We start from the raw sequence: 21,931 nt of genomic DNA, 5'->3' as shown, positions 1-21,931 counted from the left end.
TGTTGAAAAGGCTGTCTTTTCTCCAATCCATATACCTTTGTCTAGCATAAGATAACTGTAATTATGTGGGTTAATCTCTGTGTCCTCTATTCTGTACCATTGGTCTACCAGTCTGTTTTGGTGCCAATACCACGTTGCATGTTGTTTTTGTTACTATGTCTCTGTAGTATAGTTTAAGGTCTGGTATAGTGATGCCACCTGCTTCACTCTTCCTGCTAAGGACTGCTTTAGCTATTCTGGGTCTCTTATTTTTCCAAATGAATTTCCTGATTGTTTTTTTCTATTTCTATGAGGAATGCCATTGGGATTTTGATCAGTATTGCATTAAAACTGTATAGTGCTTTTTGGTAGCATGGTCATTTTGATAATATTAATTCTGCCCATCCAAGAGCAAGGTAGATCTTTCCATCTTCTAAGGTCTTCTTTGATTTCTTTTTTTAGGGTTCTGTAGTTTTCATTGTATAGATCTTTTATCTCTTTCATTAAGATGATTCCCAAGTATTTTTTTTGAGGCTATCTTAAATGGGGTAGTTCTCCTCATTTCCCTCTACAAAGATTTATACCTGATATACAGAAATGCCTTTGATTTATGGGTGTTGATTTTATATCCTACTATTTGCTGAATTCATTTACTAGTTCTAGAAGTTTTCTGATGGAGCTTTTTGGGTATTCTAGGTATAGAATTATATTGTCAGCAAATAGTGCTAATTTAAGTTTTATATATATATATCCCTTTAATTTCTTTCATCTGTTTAATTGCTCTGACCAGTGTTTCAAGAACTATGTTAAATAGAAGTGGTGAAAGAGGGCATCCCTATCTTGTTCCAGTTTTTAGAGGGAATACCTTCAATTTTTTTCCATTTAGAATGATGTTGGCCTGGGTCTCTTGTTTTTAATTCAATCTTCTAGCCTATGTCTTAATGTAGATAGCTTTTATGATGTTGAGATATGTTCTGTTATTCCTAGTTTTTCTAGTGTTTTAAACATGAAGGGGTGCTGTATTTTGTCAAATACGTTTTCTATATCTATTGAGATGATCATATGATTCTTATCTTTGAGTCTGTTGATACGATGAATTACATTTATTGATTTCCTTATGTTGAACCAAACTTGCATCCCTGTGATGAATCCCACTTGATAATGGTGCACAATCTTTTTGGTATGTTTTTTTATTCAATTTGCCAGAATTTTATTGAGAATTTTTGCATCTATGTTCATTAGAGATAGTGGTCTAAAGTTTTCTTTCTTTGATGTGTCTTTGCCTGGTTTTGGAATCAGGGTAATATTGGCTACATAGAATGAGTTTGGAAGTGCTGCCTCTTTTTCTATTTCCTGAAATAAATTGAAGAGTATTGGTAATAGTTCCTCTTTAAAGGTCTTGTAGAACTCAGCTGTGTATCCATACGGTCCTGGACTTTTCTTGGTTGATAGGCTTCTAATGGCATCTTCTATTTTATCACTTGATATTGGTCTGTTGAAATTGTGTGTATCTTCCTGATTCAATCTGAGAAAATCATATAACTTAAGAAATCTGTTGATGCCTTCAATATCTACTATTTATTGGAGTATAAGTTTTCAAAATAATTTCTAATTATCCTCTGTATTTCTGTTGTGTGTGTTGTTATATTACCTTTTCATCACGTATGCTGGTAATTTAAGTTTTCTTTCTCTTTCTCTTCATTAGTGTAGCTAAGGGTCTGTCAATTTTATTTATTTTTTCAAAGAATCAACTTGTTGTTTCGTCAATTTTTTAAATTGTTTCTTTTGTTTTGATTTCATTGATTTCAGCTCTATTTTTAATTATTTCTTGCCTTCTATTGCTTTTGCTGCTAATTTGTTCTTCATTTTCTAGGGCTTTGAGATGTAATGTGAGTTCATTTATTTGTTGACTTTTTCTATTTTTAAGGAATGAACTCCATATAATGAACTTTCCTCTTAGTACTGCTTTCATAGTGTCTCAGAGATTTTGATATGTTGTGTCTATGTTCTCATTTACCTCTAAAAATTTTTTAATCTCCTCCTTGATGTCTTCTGCAACCAATTGTTTATTCAGTAGCATATTATTTAGTATCCAGGTGTTGGAGTAATTTTTATTTTTTATTTTGTCATTGATTTCCAATTTCATTTCATTATGATCTGATAAAATGCATGGTAATATCTGTACTTTTTTGTATTTGCTAAGAGTTGCTTTGTGGCATAGAATATGATCTATTTTAGACAAGGATCCATGTGCTGCTGAGAAGAAAGTATATCCTATTCGTTTGATCCAGGTTGAAATATTCTATGTATATCAGTTAAGTCTAAGTTATTGATTGTTTTATTGAATTCTATATAGTTTCTTTATTCAACTTTTGTTTGGAAGAACAATCCAGTGGTGAGAGAGGTGTGTTAAAATCACCCAAGATTATTGTGTTGTGGTCAATTTGACTCTTGATCTTGAGAAGAATTTGTTTGATGAACACAGCTGCAACATTATTTGGGGGCATATATATTTATGATTGTTATGTTTTGTTGGTGAGTAGTTCCCTTGTGTAGTATGTAATGTCCATCTTTATCCCTTTTGGTTAACTTTGGCTTCAAGTCTACTTTATTTGATATGAGGATGGAAACCCTGCTTTCTTCCACAGTCCATGTGAGTGGTATGATTTTTCCCAACCTTTCACCTTCAGATCTGTGTATGTCTTTTCCTATCAAATGAGTCTCCTTGATGCAGCATATTGTTGGGTCTTTTTTAAATCCAATCTGCTAGCTTATGTTTTTTTGATTGGTGAGTTTAAGCCATTAACATTCAGGGTTATTATTGAGACATGGTTTATATTCACAGCCATATTTGTTCATTTTTATTATTTAACTTTACTTAATTTTCTTCTTTGATTAGTTTTTCCTTTAGGGTACTACCTCCCTCTGCTGATTTTTATTGTTGGTTTTCATTTCCTCTTCATGGAATATTTTTCCAAGGATATTTTTAGTGCCAGTTTTCTAGCTATAAATTCTTTCAACTTTTGTTTATCATGGAAGGTTTTTATTTCATCTTCAAATATAAAGCTTAATTTTGCTGGATACAAGATTCTTGCATGGCATCCATTTTCTTTTAGTGCTTGATATATGTTGTTCCAAAATCTTCTAGCTTCTAGGGTCTATGTTGAAAAATCTGCCGTTATCCTAATTGGTTTTTCTTTATATGTAATCGGATTCCTTTCTCTTGAGACTTTTAAAATTCTCTCCTTATTTTGTATGTTGGGCATTTTTATTATAATGTGCCTTAGTGTGGATCTGTTGTGATTTTGTATATTTGGCATCTGTAGGCTTCTGGAATTTGGATTTCCACTTCATTCTTCACGTTTGGAAAGTTTTCTGATATTATTTCATTGAATAGATTGTTCATTCCTTTGGTTTGGATCTCTATGCTTTCCTCTATCCCAATAACACTTAAATTTAGTCATTTTTTGCTATCCCATATTTCTTAATGTTCTGCTCATGGTTTCTTACCATTATCACTGTATGGTCTATGTTCTTTTCAAGATTATATATTCTGTTTTTATTTTCTGATGTCCCATCTTCCAAGTGGACTACTCGTCTACTCTGTTGGTGATGCTTTCATTTGAGCTTTTAATTTGGTTTATTGTTTCTTTCATTTCAAGGATTTCTGGGGTTTTTTTAACCTTTATCTCCCTGTTGAGGTGATCTTTTGCTTCCTGTATTTTTTTATGTAGCTTCTTGTCGAAGTGATCTTTCACTGCCTGTATTTGTTCTGTTATGTCTTCCTTGAATTCACAGAACATTTTAACCATGTATATCCTGAACTCCTTCTCTATAATTTCTTCTGCTGTGGCTGCCAATGATTCTAATGATGTGGTATCTTGATTTGTTTGGGGCACTGTCTTCCCTTGTCTTTTTCATGTTACTCGTGTCTTCCTTTCCAGCTCCGTGGGTCTGGAGTGTTATTTTTTTTACCCTATAGGTTTGTAGTGCTCTTGTAGGGTTCCAAGACCTCTCCTGGCCACAGAAGATCTGATCTGGGAGCTGTCCCTACCTAATATGGCGAAAATGTTGCACCAAGATGGAGGCAGTCTGCTTTCAGCACCAGGGTGTCTGGTGGGGTAGGGGGGAGCCGGGTGATGGCTTGTATTGTGGGTAGGTAGCAGCTGAGTGACCTGCATGGGAGTGGAGTAAAGTCTTGGAGATCTGCAGATGTGTTGAAAGGTGATTCTGCTAAGGCACTCACAAGCCCTGCATTGGCTAGAACTTCGGACTTTGCATGTTGGGAGCCAGGAGTCCTATTCAAATGCTGGGCATCCTGCTTGAATGCTAAGGCCTGGAGCCCTGCACGGGGTCACAGCACTGGTGATTTCTGCAGAGAGCAGCTGAATAGGGGTCTTCTAATACTCTCAGAGATGCAGTATTCTGATTAGGTGAGATCTGGATCACAGAGCGACACAGAATGCTGCCTCTCTGCAGCCCGCCATCTTCCTTCTTACTTAAAGTTTTTTAAAGAAGGAATATTTTTTTTCTCTCCACACAGCAATAGTGGATGAAACACAGAAGATTTATTTTTTCTCAATATCTATTCCTTTCCACTTTTCCTTCCCTCCTCTCTCCCCCATTCTTCTTCCTCTACACCGAACTTCTTTCACTCCTTCATTTATTTGTTTTTGATGGATACTTTCTACATATACATAATGATAAAAATCCCTTTGGTCCTTTTGTGTGGGTATGTAATGTGGTTTTGTTTAATTTACCCCATATTTCTTCTTCTTTCCCTTCCTCCCTCCCTCCCTTTCATTTTACTCCACCGATCTTCTCTTTATCTTTATGATAACCAATCCCCTCCCTACCTTTTTCCCCTTATTTTGCTCTATGAGAGAAAACACCTAGGAGAAAGCATTTGGCTGATTTTCTATAATCTCGTTTATTTCATGTGGCATATCTTTCTCCATTTCCATCTGTTTACTGACAAATGTCATTATTTCATTCTTTTTTGTGGCTGAGTAAAAGTAAAACTCCATTGTGTACACATGACACATTTTCCTAATCCATTCATCTATTGACAGGCATCTGAATTGATTCCATAATTTGCCTATTTTGAGTTGTGCTGTTGTAAACATTTCAGTGTTGTATCATTATAGCATGCTGATTTTAATTATTTTGGATAAATACCAAGGAGTGAGATAGCTGGGTAATATGGTGGTTCCATTCCTAGTTTTCTGAAGAATCTCCATACTGCTTTTCAAAGTGGTTATACAGATTTGCATCCCCACCAGCAATACATGTTACTCAGAGTTTTTACTCATTAATGGGTTTTAGGTTTTGTCAGATCAATATATGTGATCATGTGTTTTTTATTTTTTAGTCTGTTGATGTGATGAATAGATTATATTAATTGGTTTTCTAATGTTAAATTTACCCTGCATCCCTGGGATAAACCCTATCTGGTGTTGTACAACCCTTTGTTACACTGTAAGATTTATTTTACTAATATATTGTTGAGTTTTATGGGTTCTTTGTTTATGAGTGATTGCTATGGCTTGGATATGGTTGCCTAAAGATTCGTGTGTTGGAAAGTTAATTCCCATTATAATGATATTGTGAGATGATGAATAGAGGTGGTGCTAGTGGAAAGCCATTAGGTGAGGGTACCTTTAGAAATTAGTAGGTCAGGTCTCATTGGACCAGTTTCATCCCTATGAGATTAGATTGTTCAATTTCCACTCTCCTGGGTCAACCTCTTGGTTCTTCTTTTACCATGGTAGCTCTTCCACATGTGCCACTTACCATGTTGTAATGCAGCCAAAAGGCTCTCACCAGATGCCAGTGCAATGCTGTTGGACTTTCCAGCCACAAGAATCATGAGCCAAATAAACACTCCCCTTTTTTTTTTACAAGTTACCCAGCCTCGAGTATTTTTTTTATGGCAACACAAAATGGACTAACAAGAATATTGATCAATCATTTTCTTTTTGTAAGGTCTTTGTCTGGTTTTAGTATTAGGGTAACACTGACCAATGAGTTTGAAAATATTTCTTTTGCTCCTATCTTCTGAAAGATATTGTAGAGAATTGGTGTAACTTCTTCCTTAAAAGTTTGATAAAATTCACCATTGAACACATCTGAGCTGCTTTGTTGTGTTTCAGTAGGCTATTAATTAGGGATTCCATTGATTTAATAAACATATCCCTATTCTATTAAGTTAAGTAGATATAAGCCAATTCTATTTCTTCTTGGGGAATTTTGATAGGTTATATCTTTCAAGGAATTGGTCCACTTAAATTTAGGTTATCAAATTTGTTAGTATAGAGTTGTCTCCTTGAATTACCCTTTTTAATGCTCAAGGGATTTGTAGTGATGTCCCTGCTTTCATTTTGGATAATAGTAATTCCTGTCATTTTTCTCAGCTAGATTGACTGTAAGCTTATCAATTTTATTGACCTTTTCAAAGAACTAGATTTTGGTTTCATTGATCTTTCTTTTTTTAATTTTATTTATTCTAATTTGTTATACATGACAGCAGAATGTGATTCAATTCATATTCCACATATAGAACATAATTTTTCATGTCTCTGGTTGTACACAAAGTAGAGTCACACTTGGGCTGGGATTGTGGCTCAGCAGTAGAGCACTCACCTAGCATGGGCAGGACCCAGGTTAGATCCTCTGCACCACATAAAAATAAAGGCATTGCATTGTGTTTTGTCCATCTATACCTAAAAAATAATTTTTTTAAAAAAAAGTAGAGTCACACCATTTATAGCTTCATATATGCACTTAGGGTAATGATGTCCATCTCATTCCACCATCCTTCCTACCCCATCGCTCCCCTTCCCCTCTCTCCCCTTTGCCCTGTCTAAAGTTCATCTCTTCCTCCCATGCTCCCTCGACCCCCATTATAGTTTCATTGATCTTTTTATTGATCTACTTTTAATTACATTGAATTCTGCTCTAATATATCTTTTGTTGTACTTACTTTGTATTTAATTTTCTTTTACCCACTAGTTTTCTGAAATAGAAAGTTAGATTTGATTTTAGATCTTTTCTCTCTTCTAAATATGTTTTCAATGTCTTAAATTCCCTCCCCCCAAGTACTGCTTTCATTGCATCTTTAGAAATTTTAGGTTATATTATCATTTTCCTTTAGTGAAAAATATTTTTTAACTTCTTTTGAGATTTCTTCTTTGACCCATGAGTTATTTAGAAATATGTCAATTTCCAAGGTTTTTTTTTTTTTTTTTTTTGGTGAGGGAGGTACAAGGGAAATTTTCAACTATCTTTTTTTAATTGATTTCTACTTTAATTCCACTGTGGTTTTAGAGCAGACATTATATGATTTCTATTTTTTTAATTTGTTGAGGTGTGTTTTATAAAGCATGCGGTCTACAATGAAGGATGCTCCATATAAGCTTGAGAAGAATGTCTATTCTGTTGTTAAGTTAAATAATATATAGATATCAGTTTTATTGATTGATAGTTCTGTTGAATTCAACTATGTCCTAAATCTCTGGCTTCTGCCTCTGTACATTTCTGATAGAGGAGTATTGAAGTCTCCAGTTATAATAGTTGATTCGTCTGTTTGTTCTTGAATTTCTACCAAGTTTTGCTTCCTGAATTTAGACATTCTGTTGTTAGATACCTACGTGTTAAGGATTATTATGTCGTCTTATAGTATTTTCCCATTATTATGTAATGTCCTTCTTTATCCTATAGGTACACATACACACATATTCACATACAAACATACATAATGGAATACATTGTTGCAATTATTTGAACAAACTCTTATCTGTCAGATGAATTAAGAAAAAAACAACAGGTTTTATTTTATCTTAACCTTTTCTTAGATGCTCTCCTTTCTTTGTGTAAATATTAAATTCTGGTCTGTATTATTTTCGCTTTTTCTAAAAAATTTCTGTTAACATTTCTTACAAGATATTGCAAGTATAGTGGCAAGAAAGAAATTCCCTTAATTTTTGTCTGAGAAAGACTTTATCTCTTCTTCACTTTTGAAGAACAATTTTACAGGGTCAGAATTCCAGATAAGTGTAGATTTTTTTTAAATTTCTCTCAACACTTTAAATATTTTGTTACACTATTGTTTTGCTTGCATGGTTTTGAGAAGTTGAATGTAATCCTTATCTTTGTTTCTCTATAGATAAGGTTTTCTTTTCTCTGGCTCCTTTCAGATATTTTTCTTTATCTTTGATTTTCTTTAGTCAAATATTATATGCCAGGTATAATTTTATTGGCATTTGTCCTGCTTGGTATTCTCTCAGGTTCCTGGATCTGTGGTTTGGTGTCTAATTTTAATTTGGGGAAAATTGTCAGTCATTATTGCTTCAAATATTCCTCTTTTTTTCCCTTCCTCTTCTTCTGGTATTCCCATCGTGCATATTTTTATCTGTTGTAGTCATTTAATAGTTCTTGGATACTCTGTTAGTTTCTCAGTATTTTTTTTTTCTCTTTGCTGTTCAGTTTTTGTGTTTTCTGTTAAGATTTTCTCAAGTCCAGAGACTCTTTCCTGAGTCGAGTCCAGTCTAGTAAAGTCTACCAAGGGCAGTACTCAATTTTGTCACAGGGCTTTTGATCCATAGAATTTCTATTTGGTTCTTTCTTAGAATTTCCATCTCTCTGGTTATATTACCTGTCTTGCATGCTGTCTATTCATGAGAGTTCTTAGCATAGTAATCATAGGTGTTTTAAATTCTCTATCTAGTAATTCTAATATGCCTTCCACATCTGTTTCTGATGCTTGATTCACTCTTTAAACTGTATTTTTTACCTCTTGGTATGCCTTGAATTTTTTTTTTTTTGATAGATGAATATGATGTGCTGGGACTGCCTTTAGAGATGTGGTGCTAGGCAGACCTCCTTAAAAAGAACAGAATGCTCTAGGGTATTTGGAAATAATTACTGTTCCCTCTCCCTGCCAGATGCACAAGGGGATTTTTCTCTATTGACTATGAAAATTCGTTGAGCTCCTAGAAGCAAAACTCACACAAATGTGGGGGGTCCCCTATTACCAGGGTCCCCTGGAGTTTTTCTCTCTCAGACTTGCCCACTCTGAGCCTCTAGCAATTGGCTAATTGCAGTTTAGATATTTCTACTCTGGCACTGATTCCCAGGGAATTTTCTGCCCCAGTCAATTTTCTTTTCGGTATCTGTCTGTCTGTCTGGAGTCAGTAGTTTGCCCAGCAACCTCACCTTTCTAACATATCTGAGAAGAGCCTTTGATCTTTTCAGTTCGTTCAACTTTTAGCCTAGAAAATGCTTTTATATTTCAGTTGTACAAAAACATTTTGTTTTGAAATAATTTTACTTCTGTAGAGAATAGAAATAGTACAGAAGCCCTGTATACTTTCCACTCAGCTTTTCCTAATACTGATATTTCACATAACCACGGTACACTTATCAAAAATAGAAAACGAGAGTTGGCCCAGTACTATTGACTGAACTGTAGACTTTATTTGGATTTACCCAGTGTCAAATAGTATCAAATCAGTTTTGAAATGACTTTGTTGAGGTAATCTTTTCAAATTTCCATTAAATCATCCTGCAGTAAAGTAATGGCCTTGAGAGATATGGAAATATTTTTCTAAAATACAGTTAATGGCCCCCATAGTCTTTCTGTGTTGATTTTTGTTGACTTTCATGGTTTCATTTCTCTTTGCTAAATGTCAGCTACCATTTCCTTCCAACAGTTCATTGAGTACTAACATTATATATCTCCCTTCTCTTTCTAGTTTCCAGTCTCTATTCTTCTGTGTGTTGCAGGAAACTAAGCTTAAATATTTTCTGAGAGAAAAACTGGGAAATACAACAAGACAAGTCCAAACCTTTTGTGACAACAGTGCTATGACTCGGAGTCTTTTAAAAGCAACCAGTGCAGGTGTCTAGATAGTGGAGATGCTGCATCACTGAAGTGCTGCTGGAGGAGGCTCATACAAACACGCACGGCACAGTCCCTGGCTTTTCAACCACAGGGTTTCCATGGTAATGTCCCCACTCGGGATTTGTGAGCAAGATTTTTCTAGTGTCCTTCACAGAGGGAAACCAAAACCCCAAAACAAGTCTACTTCAGGGCTATGACTGAAAAAAGGACTGTGTGGAGGGGATTGTACCTCCCCCTACACCCACAGAGAAGACACAGCATAGAACATAGAGAAATGGAAAGAGACATTACAGATGCAGAGATTTTCTGCATGTGTAACACATAAGGGCTCAGTGAAGATCAACAGGAGAATATTTGCCCACATCTTTTGTAACTAATTCAAGTGCCCAATGTTAGAAGATCATATCCTTCTGTTATCTATCCAACAAATATTTCCATAGATTCTATGATATTCTTCACCTTCTGTGAGGTATCAAGGGCTATATTTTAAAATCTTAAAAATAAACAAGACTGAGAAGCACTAATAGCATAAGGGGCTCTGGATTCTAACCTGCCGAGGTTCCAGGCCTGGCTCCACCAGTCACCCCTGAGGGGCCTCTGGCAAATCTTAAACTCTGAGTTTCAGTTTCCACAGCTGTGGGATACAAACTTATAAACAAAGAGTACTGACAGCATAGACAATAAAATCATTAAATACAATAAATTTAAAAGCACACAGTGCAGAGTCAGCTATAGGGCTGAATGATTGTCTTAAGAAAAGATGTCTCCTAAGATGTAAACTGTGCCTTTCAGAAACATCAGAAGGTCAAACATGTGCCTTATCTGACCCCTGACATTAGCAGATAAAATTTGTGTTCCTACAGAAAATAAATGCTGATAGATGTGTAGGTGGCTTCTGGAAGGAGAGGGATGTTGATCTGGGTCAAAAAGTGTAGGTAGATTTTAGATGTGGTAGAATGTGAGAAGATGGCATAGACATGCAAGTCAGGCATCATGGGTGGTACATCATTGAGAACACTTTGACCCTCAAGGATTAGAATACCTACTTGAAATTAACATAAACAATGAGTTCATTTATCAGTTTTTTTGCATTTTTTTTTTGTTTTGCAGTTTTCATTTTGCATATTTCCACCCTGCTTCTCAGTCTGTTCTTTTTCATCTTAGGATGACCCCCTCAGGGTCAAAAAAGGGCTGCCACAGCTTCAGATATTGTAGCCTCCTAACATAACCCCAGTCACATGAAGTCCTTGCACTATTATTTAAAACATTCTCCAGAGGACTCCCCTAGCAGACACTTAGGTTGGAAGAATAGATCACGAGCCAGTTCCTTAACTGTCATGCATGTGGCACTTTTGCTCTTGCAACAGGTAGTCTCTGCCAGGAAGAAAGAAGAAAGTGTGGGTGCATGCTTTCAAGAATGTAGCTCATAGTGTCAAGCACAGGTTGTAAGTCCATTCATACATACTGACGAAAGACCAAAGACACATTTCTGGAAAGATACAGGGATGTCTATGGATTGCTAGAACAAGAAGTATACTGGCCTTCACTGGTATTAAAATAAGGAGCATGAGTTTCTTCAGGGTCTAACGTTCTAACTCAGATCATCCATTTTCAAGATAAGCTGATTTGAGAGTGGAGCAACCAACACGCTGAGGAAGAACAGAAACCTTGTTCTGTGAGAGTGCTGATCACTCCAGGTCTAGCTCCTGACAAGGGCAGTGCAGTGGGGGAGGGGATCCTGTTGTCAATGGCATCTGTACTCACTTTCTGGCCCACATGAAAACCCAGATTTGCTTTGGACACTGCTTCTTAGCCAGTCCCACCTGGAGTCAGTGACAGCAGCAGGCCCATCGCCCTGAGCAAGGTCTTCGTCTCTCCTGCCACCTTTACTGCTTCTCTTGCTCAGGACCTCATCTTTCCTCTTCTAGAGATTGGTCTAGAGATTGGGCAGAGTGTCACAGGTTTATCAATTTCACCTACTTGGGAGGCTGAGGCAGGAGGATCGTTAGTTTGAGGCCACTCTCCCCAGTGCAGCAGTGTTTATTTCACTCTCCATCACCTAAGCATTTCAGCCTCCTCCGTCTGCTAAGACCCTCAGCAGTGATGGCCCCACCTCCTTCTGGGCCTCATCTCTCGGAATTCTCTGCCCCGCTGTGTGAGCTCTCCTCACCACTGCTCAAGTATGGCTCACCACTCCACACTGTTTCCCGCCTGGTGCCTTTGCCAGCCCATGCCTGCGCCAGGGAAAGCCCTCACTGGCCCTGCTTCCAGTGCATCATCAGGTCCTTTCAGCTGTACCTTCAAGGTGTATCCTGAAGCCCGCTACATCTCACTACCTCCACCACTACCACTCTGAGCCACAGACATCTCTGGACACCTCAGAAATCACCTGTGAGTACCCAGCCTAGTGGCACACACCTATAATCCCAGCAATTTAGGAGACTGACATAGGAGGATCAGAAGTTCAACACCAACCTGGACAACTTAGTGAGACTCTATCACAAAATAAAACATCAAAAGGCCTGGGAAGGTCATTCAGTGATAGAGTACACCTGAGTTCAATCCCCAGTATTTAAAAGAAAAAAAAAATCACCTGTGGTCAGTAAAATAATGACCACCCAAAGAGGTCCACATCCTAATCTTCAGCACCTGTGAACATGTTATTTTACGTGGCAAAAGGGACTCTGTTGATATGATTAGGCCTCTGGAGACGGTGAGATCGTCTGGGATGTTCTGGGTGCGCTCACTGTAATCACAAGTATCCTCACAAGCAGGAAGCAGGAGGATCAGCGCCCCAGAGGGAGCTCTGATGATGGAAGCAGAAGTTGGAGCAGTGGGACCAGAAGTCGAGGAATGTGGGAGTCCGCTACCACCTGGAAAAGGAAGGAATGTATTCTTCCGCAGAGACCTCGAGAAGAGCACAACTCTGCCTATACCTTGGTTTTAGCCCTGTAAGACCCATTTTGGACTCCTAAGCTCCAGAACTATACGATAATTAATTTGCATCATAGAAGCCACTAAGTTTATGGTACTTTGCTACAGCAGGAACACGAGACTAAGACTCCCTGTAATTTGCCTCTGGGCTCACACTTCACCCCCATTCCAGTCCAGTCTCCATACCACAGCCAAGTGATTCTGTAAAACATAAATTCCTCCTGAGTTCCCTCTGCTAACAGCCTTGGCCAGCTTCCCACTGCTCTCAGGATGAGGACAACAGTCCTTAGCTTGGTGGCCTCTGGGAACTCTGCACCTCATCTCAGACCATTGCCCACCCTGTTCTGTCCCACTACTGTGGACCTTGGCACTTGCTGGTCCTTTGCCTGCATGCTCTTCCCCTTGGTCTGGTTAACAAGTCATCTTTCAGTTCTCTTTTCCTGTCATTTCCTTGATGACCCTACCTAATAAGGCCACACTCCCCTGATGCACTCTCTTAATGCCACCAAATACCTTTCACTCCTAACATTTCTCAGGACTATAATTTTACACCTGACTGTGGGTCTCTTACTCTACAATGTGAGCTCCATGAGGACACTGTAGTGTCTAAATCACAATGGGATACACAAAATACTTTTTTTTTTCTTTGCAGTGCTAGGGATGGAATCCAGGGCCTCACACCTGCTAGGAAATCACTTTACCTCTGAGCTAGATATTCAGCCCCTTTTTTATTTTTAAAGCAGAGTTTCACTAAGTTGCCCAGACTGGCCTCAAACTAATGATCCTCCTACCTCAGCCTCCCAAGTAGCTGAGATTTATAAATATGTGACACTATGCCCAGTTCAAAATACATTTTAAAATTAAATGGCTGAATGAGAAAAGTCCTAGGACTTGGAAGTCTCATTCCTTCCTGAACATTGAAAAAATAGCCACTGTAAAATCTTAATATCTAGGTCTTTAAGACTCCAGCTTTTGCAGGGGAGAGGAGTTTGGCATAGAGGTGATAGTCTAGGGGCGATGCTAGGGATGGAACCCAGGACCTTACACAGGCTAGGTAAATTGTTTACCCCTGAGCTACAGCCCCAGCTGGGGATTGAACCTGCCTGAGGATTGAATCTCTTTTTAAATTGAGGCAACTTATATTTGAATAACTAAAACATCTTGCGTGAGCCAGCACTGTGATGCAGGGGAGGGCTGTGGTGATGTGTGATGCAGTCTATTCATTTCCTGATAACGCCAGGCTGGGCAGACTATTACCATGTTACTAATTACCGTGTCCAGACTGCTGTAAGTGTGATGCTAATTGCTCAGTGAATGGATGGTAGACTCAGGTAATTACCAAACCTGATGTGGCTCCCTGTCATGTTTGAGTAAATTATTGTAAAGGGAAAAAGCAACCCATCTTGAAGGGAACTGCCTGGTGGACTGCCGTTGCTTGGGAAACCACAGTGCTTCTTCATAAGGACCTAAAGCCGCCAGGTACAGAGATTCACCTGGGGGCAGCTTTCCACCAAGGGAGCTGCCGGACACCCAGTCAGATCACTCATCAAACAGAGTTGTGAGAGTTTGGCCACCCTGACAGATGATGATTTCTCTTTGGGGATGATTATTTGTAAAGCCATCTAAAAAGTCTCTTTCAGCTATGTGACCAGTTAACAGTGAGCAAACACACTTGATCAATTCCTAAGGAATAGATTTTTGCAATGAATCAGTGCCCAGATCAACCAGAAGAATCCAGAGTTAGTAAGTGGCCAAGCAAGGATTTGAATTTGGCATTCCTCCTCAGGAGCTCATATTCGTAATATTTCACAGTTACCTACATTTTTTTGACTCTAAGAAAATCATGTTTTCTGAACCTTGTTTGTCTTTCCAGTGAAGATTTCTCCACTCGCTGTGGGTCCTCTTCTGCTAAGGCATTTGTAGATGTTAATTTTAGGTGTTAGGTGAGTGGGACTAACTTCCATGTTTAGGTCACATAACTAGAGATTTGGGATTTGAACTCTGTTCTGTTTGCCTGCTGTGCTATGTGCTTTATTTTCTCTTGATATTCCCTACATCCAGGATGTGTAGAAGCCCATGAACATGTCCATAGACTACTAGGGATTCCAGTCCCCTTCTTAGAAAAACATTGCAGGAAATTTTCCACTGTTACTGCAACGTTGGGGCAGTCTACCTGAATTCAGACAGTATGCATTTATAGGCAGCCATCCAGATGATTTCTAAATCTGCTCATGTTATATACTATCAAAATAAAAGCACCCAAATTAAAAATATGCACCACATGGAGACTTGGGAATGTCCCCACCTTGGCAGTACCTCAGAATGGGATGCATTTGAGATACTGTCTTGACGTGGTGAATTCTACCAAAAGGCTAAGACTAGTCCCTCCTTTCTGTGCATGTCACCCACCATAATCAGGCAAGAGGTCCACCCAGATGTGGTGAGTGGAAAATCTATCCATCTTCTCCCCCTACATCTGCAGAGAGCTGCTGCCTCTCAGCTGGTCTCTGAATAAAGGAGCCTGCACTGAGTGTCCACCTGAGTCCTACCCCTGTTTTCTAGTCTTCCTGGCAAGTGACTCATTAGCACATGGGAAGCAGACACTCAGGAAAGATGTGTGGGAGGCTGCTGTGGAGTACACAGGGCTGTAAAGTTTCCCTGCATTCTGTGACAGCGCATCTTCGTACATGATCACAGCTGTGGGATTGCCTTCTCAATCAGGGAACCCTGTTTGTGGGAGCAGTGCTAGGGGTGGAATCCAGGGCCTCACACATGCTAGGCAATCACTCTACCTCTGAGCTAGATATTCAGTAATGGTGTCATTTACTGTCAGGGAAAGTGATCTCTTAGCTGTAGAACAGGACAAAGTTGGGGAATATGCTTTGAGATGAAGAGTATGATTATCATGCACACGGTGACTGCTTAACTGCTCTGATCCTCAGTTTTCTCATCTGTAAAATAGATCTTAGTAGGGTGCCTGCCACTTACAGTTACAAAATGCAAAAGAAATAAACTAAGTCATGTATGTAATTATTACAAATTTTACCTGGCAAGCATCCTAATTCCTGAATATAATGAGCTGTTCATGATTTCTTACTATGAACATTAAAGTTTTTTATGCATAGGCATCTGTTTTGGGCATATCACTCCTTCTCAGATACCAGAGTATAGCCACACTTTTCATGGGTTTTGGATTGGAGTCCCCTTTTGAAGATCCATATTTAAGTCATTAAGCAATGCTGCTCAAGACAAGCCAAGGGTGGGAGTCTGACCTGAGGCCTGGCCAGGCCCTGCCTCTCACCATGATGCCCAGGATCCTCACACAATTGCTTGGAGCCACTTGTTTTTTCTTTATAATATTGGTCGTTTTGCCTGCCTGGCTTAACCTGAAGACAATGTGACTACGAAAGGAGTCCATGGATGGAGACAACAGTTGCTGCTGCTCTAGCATGAAGATAAAGAATGCTTGCAATTCTGATAAGGGAGGAAGGAAAGGCCAAACCAGGGAGCCTTCTACATCTTGAGGCCTTTTGAGTTTTCCCTACAAAGGAAACAAAATAAGAACACATTAAGTAATTAAGAGCCACGCATATATCATCATCGTTATTACTGCTTACTCTTGGCTAAAGCAGGTATTGAGCAAAAGATGTGGACAGAATGAGTTTAGCTTTATGGTATTGAGCTTCAACTGTGTGCCAGACCCTGTGCTACATTGTGCTATTGAAGCTTACAACAGTACTGTCTCTGGGGATCATTACCCTCAGTCACCGAGGAGGAAAGAAAGGCAAAGAGAAATGAAATAACTTGCCAAATATCACAAGCTGCTAACTTGTAGGGCCAGGATTGGGAGCTAGGTCCATTGGATTCAAGTTGTGGTATTGGTCACCATGTTGCATAATGGAGTCCTTTAGTGAATGAGATAAGGCAAGGGAAACACACACAGACACACACACACACACACACACACACACACACACACACACATACACATACACACACACACATGCCAGGCTTAACCTTCTGGTTAAATCAATTACAACTCTACTGAGTGTCATACTTTTATATCCAGAGGCTAATCACTTCTCACCACCTTTGCAGCTACCATTTGGGCCAAGGCACTGCCTTCTTTCATTTGGATTATTGCTGTAATCCCAATTGGTCTTGCTGTCTCACCTCCATCCCCTCTATAGCCATGTGCCATGTATACTATATTTCAGTTAATGGTTGGCTATATAAATGATGATAGGGTCTCATTCACTTATAATGGAACTGAAAAATCCCTATTACCTAGTACATTGTGCTTACCATTGTGTTACAGTTGTCTACATATTCAGTACTTGCAATATAGATTTGTCGTCTAAGAACAATGGCTATATCACAGAGCCAAGGTGTGTAGTAGGTCTACCATTTAGATTTGTGTAGAGATACTCTGGGATGGTCACACAATGATGACATCACCTATTGGCACATTTCTCCAAAGGTATTGTTAAGCAATGCATGACGTATTCTCAATAGAGCAGCTAGAGGGAACCTACTGGAAGGTGTTTGGGACCATTACTGAAACTCCTCACATGTACAAAAGCCAAAGCCTTACAGGGATCTGCAAGCCTACCCAACCACCTGGCCCTGGCTACCTTCCATTGCTTCTCTTGATCCTTCCCCCTCAGTACCTCCTACCCCTGCTGTTTTTCCACATACCAGGCAGGATCTAGACTCAGGACCTTTGCACTGCTGTTCCCCACCTGGAATATCTTTCTTCCAGGTATGCACATGATCCCTCTCTCAGTAATGTAACAGAGTTCTGACTGGAGACAAACCACACCAGCTATTAAAACAACATTGTACCATAAGAAGGTGTTAACTAAACATAGTTGTTATCTAATGAAATGGAAAAAAAAATCTCATGATCTGTTTCATGAGTGATGGAAAGACCATGCCCGAGACTCAGCAGCCCCTCCCGGAGGGCTCTCCTACGGCAGGTGAAGAAGTGCGGCAGGGCTGATGCTCATAGCAGCCACCACAGATGGAATGACAGGGGGAGCAAGTCCTTTTCCTTCTCCCAGTTCTGGTCTCCCTCTAACATCTCCTATTTGAGGAGTTTGACAAAAAGCTAACAGAGCAATTCATTGGATTTGCAGAATGACAGTGTCCAGAATAGAGGAGGGTTTTGAGATGGAGAAGGTATGGCTCAACAGCAGCAGCACTAACTTCACTGAGGTCTGTGTATCTCATGGGGACCTTTCCTGAACACCCCAGCTAACGATACATGATCTGAGCCTTTCTTCTTTCCTGTTTTGACTTTTCCCTAACACTCATCTAGCTGACTAGCAGTAGCAAATGCTTTTTGTTCTGTATGCCACATGCCCCAGCCCACCTCTGCCCTGGCAACAGCTGCAGTGGGCACCAACTCTTGCCCTTTCCTGTGTCTGTGTCCCTCAGTTAACATCTGCTTCTAGCCAACTAAGAGGACTGCGTATTCTACATCAGGGCTTCTTGATCTCACCACATTTGGAGCAGTATTTCTTTATGGTGGGAAACTATGCTGTGTGTTGTACAATGTTCAGTAACACTCGTGGTCTACCCATTAGATGCCAGTAGCATCACCTCTTGATGACAATCACAAATGCTTCCCATATGGCCCTGGAGGCAAGGTGCTCCTTTTTGAGAACTTCTGTTCTAGACGTAGAGTTATATGTGGTCCATGGTTGTGCTAGGCCCAGTTAAGCAAATGTATGTTGTCATCGGATTGAGTGGGTTTGATTTCATATGATGTCATATCTTACCTTGGGCAAGTCACTAACCAACCCTGACTAGGCATCATTTTGTCCAATGATAAAATGAAAATAATACCATCTCATGGAGCTTTTGTAAAGATTAAAAAAAGAAATCCATAAAGAGTGATTAGCACAAACCAATCAATACAAGTCAGTACTAAGTTATTGTAATTCAAAGCAAAGTATCGAGGCACAGCATGAGAAGCCACATTGTTTTGCCAACAAATGATGCTGAATATCTAGTAGGTGTTTATCTCACTGCTTGGGCTTGATGCTGGTTTCAGGGAAGTGAGTGGTGATCATGATACTAAACTGCACAGATTTCATATGAGTGACTGTCAGATGCTAGATTCTGGGTAACTGCTAAGGAGACACTCCTGCCATTGAGATGGATTTAAAGGCAATTAACATTTTGAGTGCAACTGTATGACACTGAAGAAAAATAATAAACACTTGTGAAGCAGTAAATTTCACGGCAATGCTTAGAGTTAACTTGCTGTTTGCTTCAAAATCAAATCATAGTTGAAAGAATCAAAGTAACAAATCCATTGAATTTCAGGCCCCTGAGTGGTTTATTCATCTCAGTATTTGACAGTGCTGAATATGAAGCTGTGGCTGGTAGAGGAAGCTTGACCCTACTCCGATAAAAATCCATTCTGGTGAATAGCACAGGAGTCCCAGGCTTTGGAGGAAGGAAAGAAATCTGGGTCCCCGACCAGCCTGCTACCTACTCACTCCTCCAGAACAGTTTCCTCACCTTTAACATGAGCAATCCAGCCGAGTTCTTTGGCCTTCTGTGAAGTTCTATTCCATCCCACTCCCATCTCACCTCACCCTCAGAAACATGCAGAGAAAGGAAGTCAAGAGCAGAGGTGGTGCTCTCTTTGGTGCCTATGAAGGATGCCTGTTAAACTCTCGTGCCTTCTTTCCTTTCTCCTTAGGTATACAGTTCTGCATAGTGGACACCACCAGGAACTCGAGAAACTGCCCATACACATCGACCCAGAGTCCCTGGAATCATGCTTCTGATAGAGAATGTGGCTCACCATTTGGTCATTCATTCCCATTCATGTTTGCACAAACAGGACTCCTTGACATCATGCCTGATCCTCATCGTCACCAGTAAGGCACGAGGCATTGGGTCCGAGGGCCCTCTGAAGATTCACAGAGGAGAGTGTTGGGCAGGACCCAAGGCCAGAGCATCGAGGATCTCAGAGTTGTGAAGGCATATTCCAGGCATCTTCAGATCCAGCCTCCCACCCAAAGCAGAAGTAGCACTTTTCATTGCTTCTCTGGAAGTTGGTCAATTTCAGTTTGTGTGTCTCCAGGGACAGGAGCTCACTGCCTCCCAGTGCAGTCGCTTCTGTGCTGTGAAAGTTCTGTCCATCAGGGGCCATTCAATTGTCCTCTCTCCCCCTGAAAGCCCTTCCATACTGGAAGACAATGGCCTGCCATCCACCACCTCTTTCAATCTGCCCTCTATACTGAACATCTCCCATTTCTTTCCCATTCTGGCCATTTTCTTTTGGGTGTGCTCTGGTGGGTGAACTAGCTCTCTGGATGAAGTTCAGATGACATCCGTGCCAGGATGTCGTCCAGAAGCACTGAAGGACTGACAGTGAAGCATCAAGAGCTTTTGTTTATAGTCATGAACACTTAAATTTTCTTCCTTCTTTTGTCTCCCACCCTTTGGGGATAGACTTTGGAGATGCTGCTTAGGTTTTAGATCCATTACCAAAAAAGGCATCTTCACTGTTGATCTGGGGTGTGTGTGTGTGTGTGTGTGTGTGTGTGTGTGTGTGTGTGTGTGTGTGTGTTTGAAGTTGGCATTTTCTTTCTGGAAAACTGGTGATGGGGTCATTTGAAATAAATCCTCATTCCCTTCCCTTCCATGACCATGACCATGGGAAAACTATCCTTTTCCAAGAATGTTGATTGAGAATGGGGGAAATGATGTGTCCCATGGGACAACTTTTAGGGACACTCAGGGCCCTGTGCTGAGTAGCACCCGGTCCAGTCAGGAAGGTTTTCTCCTTTAGGAAGAGATAAAACCACAGGGGAAATGTCAAGTTCCCAGGGTTCCATTTTCTACACATTGTAGTAGCATCATGTTCCCGCCAAACTTCTAAGCTACTTCCCATTCAGTGTTGAAGCCGTCACCATCTGGCTTAATGTTAGTTAAATATGCCCCATGTTGAGACTCTCTGAGCCATTTTTTTCTAGCTGTCTTTCCTTTGGTTGCAGGAGGGTGGGGGTGGGAACTATTGAAAAGATTTAATTGCTGGTCCTTATGGTGAAATAGGGAGGACAGAGAAGGTGGGTGGTGGTGGAAAGATGGGTGGTGGTGGGAAGGTGGGTGGATGGAAGGTAGGTGGTGGTGGGAAGATGGATGGTGGGGTACATACATAACACATACTGCAAGGTAAATTTCTGCCTGAAATTTAAACTTCACAAGTTCTCCTTATCCTCCCACTTGGTCTGTTGATCCTTTCTCTTCCTCAGGTGTTTTAGTTAGCTTTTTTTTTGCTGCTGTGACTAAATAGTCTGATAAGAATAATTTTAAGGAGGAAAAGATTACTTGGGGCTCATGGTCTTGGAGGTCTTAGTCTATTCCTTGGGGCAGGAGGTGAAGCAGAGCATCAAGGCGGAAGTGTGTAGCAGAGGTGACTCTGGAGTTATAAAGTTCTCCACATGCTGTTTGAACATGACCCTGTTCTTGAAGCATAAAGCACTCCTTAGGGAAAGAATAAAACAGAAATGAGAAGAATCATATTCCAGTGAGAGGAAAGCAGCTGGGAATATGGCACCCAGGAGAGAGAGAGAGAGAGAGAGAGAGAGAGAGAGAGAGAGAGAGAGAGAGAGAGAGAGAGAGAGAGAAAGCAGCTGGGAATATGGCACCCAGGAGGGAGAGAGAGAGAGAGAGAGAGAGAGAGAGAGAGAGAGAGAGAGAGAGAGAGAGAGAGAGAATCCTCTCACAAACAAAATATAAATCCCAAGGGCATGTCCCATAGACCCACACCCTACCTGTTAATTCCTGTTGGGGATTAGCACATTGCTTAGGTTAAGACCCTCATAACTCAATTGTTTCACCTCTAAACCTTCTTGCATTGTCTCACACATGAGTTTTTTGGGGACACCTGATGTCAAAGCTGTAACATCAGGAATCTCAGAAGCCACCATTGCCTCCTTAATCTGAACCACCTTAACTCATGAGGGCAGAACTTCTTAGCCATCCATCTTCCCTCTGTCCTCAGATATCTTGAAAAGGGACAATCAGAGCCCATTGAGAACTAGGGCAACCAATGATCTGGTTTTACATTCAGAGTCCTGAGCAGACTGAGAG

At 40.1% G+C, this 21,931-nt stretch overlaps 1 protein-coding gene across 2 annotated transcripts in view; it reads left to right on the top strand.

Moving 5' to 3' along the window:
• Htr4 (5-hydroxytryptamine receptor 4) overlaps positions 1 to 20,842 on the top strand; it is a 179,959-nt gene extending 159,117 nt beyond the window's left edge. Inside the window, exon 7 of one of the 2 annotated variants that reach the window (XM_078047446.1) lies at positions 19,530 to 20,842. In XM_078047446.1, coding sequence (XP_077903572.1) covers positions 19,530 to 19,617 — 88 coding nt within the window. In that variant the 3' untranslated portion in view covers positions 19,618 to 20,842. The remainder of the gene's footprint in view (positions 1 to 19,529) is intronic. The other variant, XM_078047454.1, reaches the window with a different exon arrangement.
• Positions 20,843 to 21,931: the final 1,089 nt, after the last annotated feature.

Source organism: Ictidomys tridecemlineatus, chromosome 1, assembly GCF_052094955.1.
Source record: "Ictidomys tridecemlineatus isolate mIctTri1 chromosome 1, mIctTri1.hap1, whole genome shotgun sequence".
Taxonomy (NCBI): domain Eukaryota; kingdom Metazoa; phylum Chordata; class Mammalia; order Rodentia; family Sciuridae; genus Ictidomys; species Ictidomys tridecemlineatus.
Note: the sequence above shows the minus strand (reverse complement) of the source record. Positions and strands in the feature narration are given on the sequence as shown.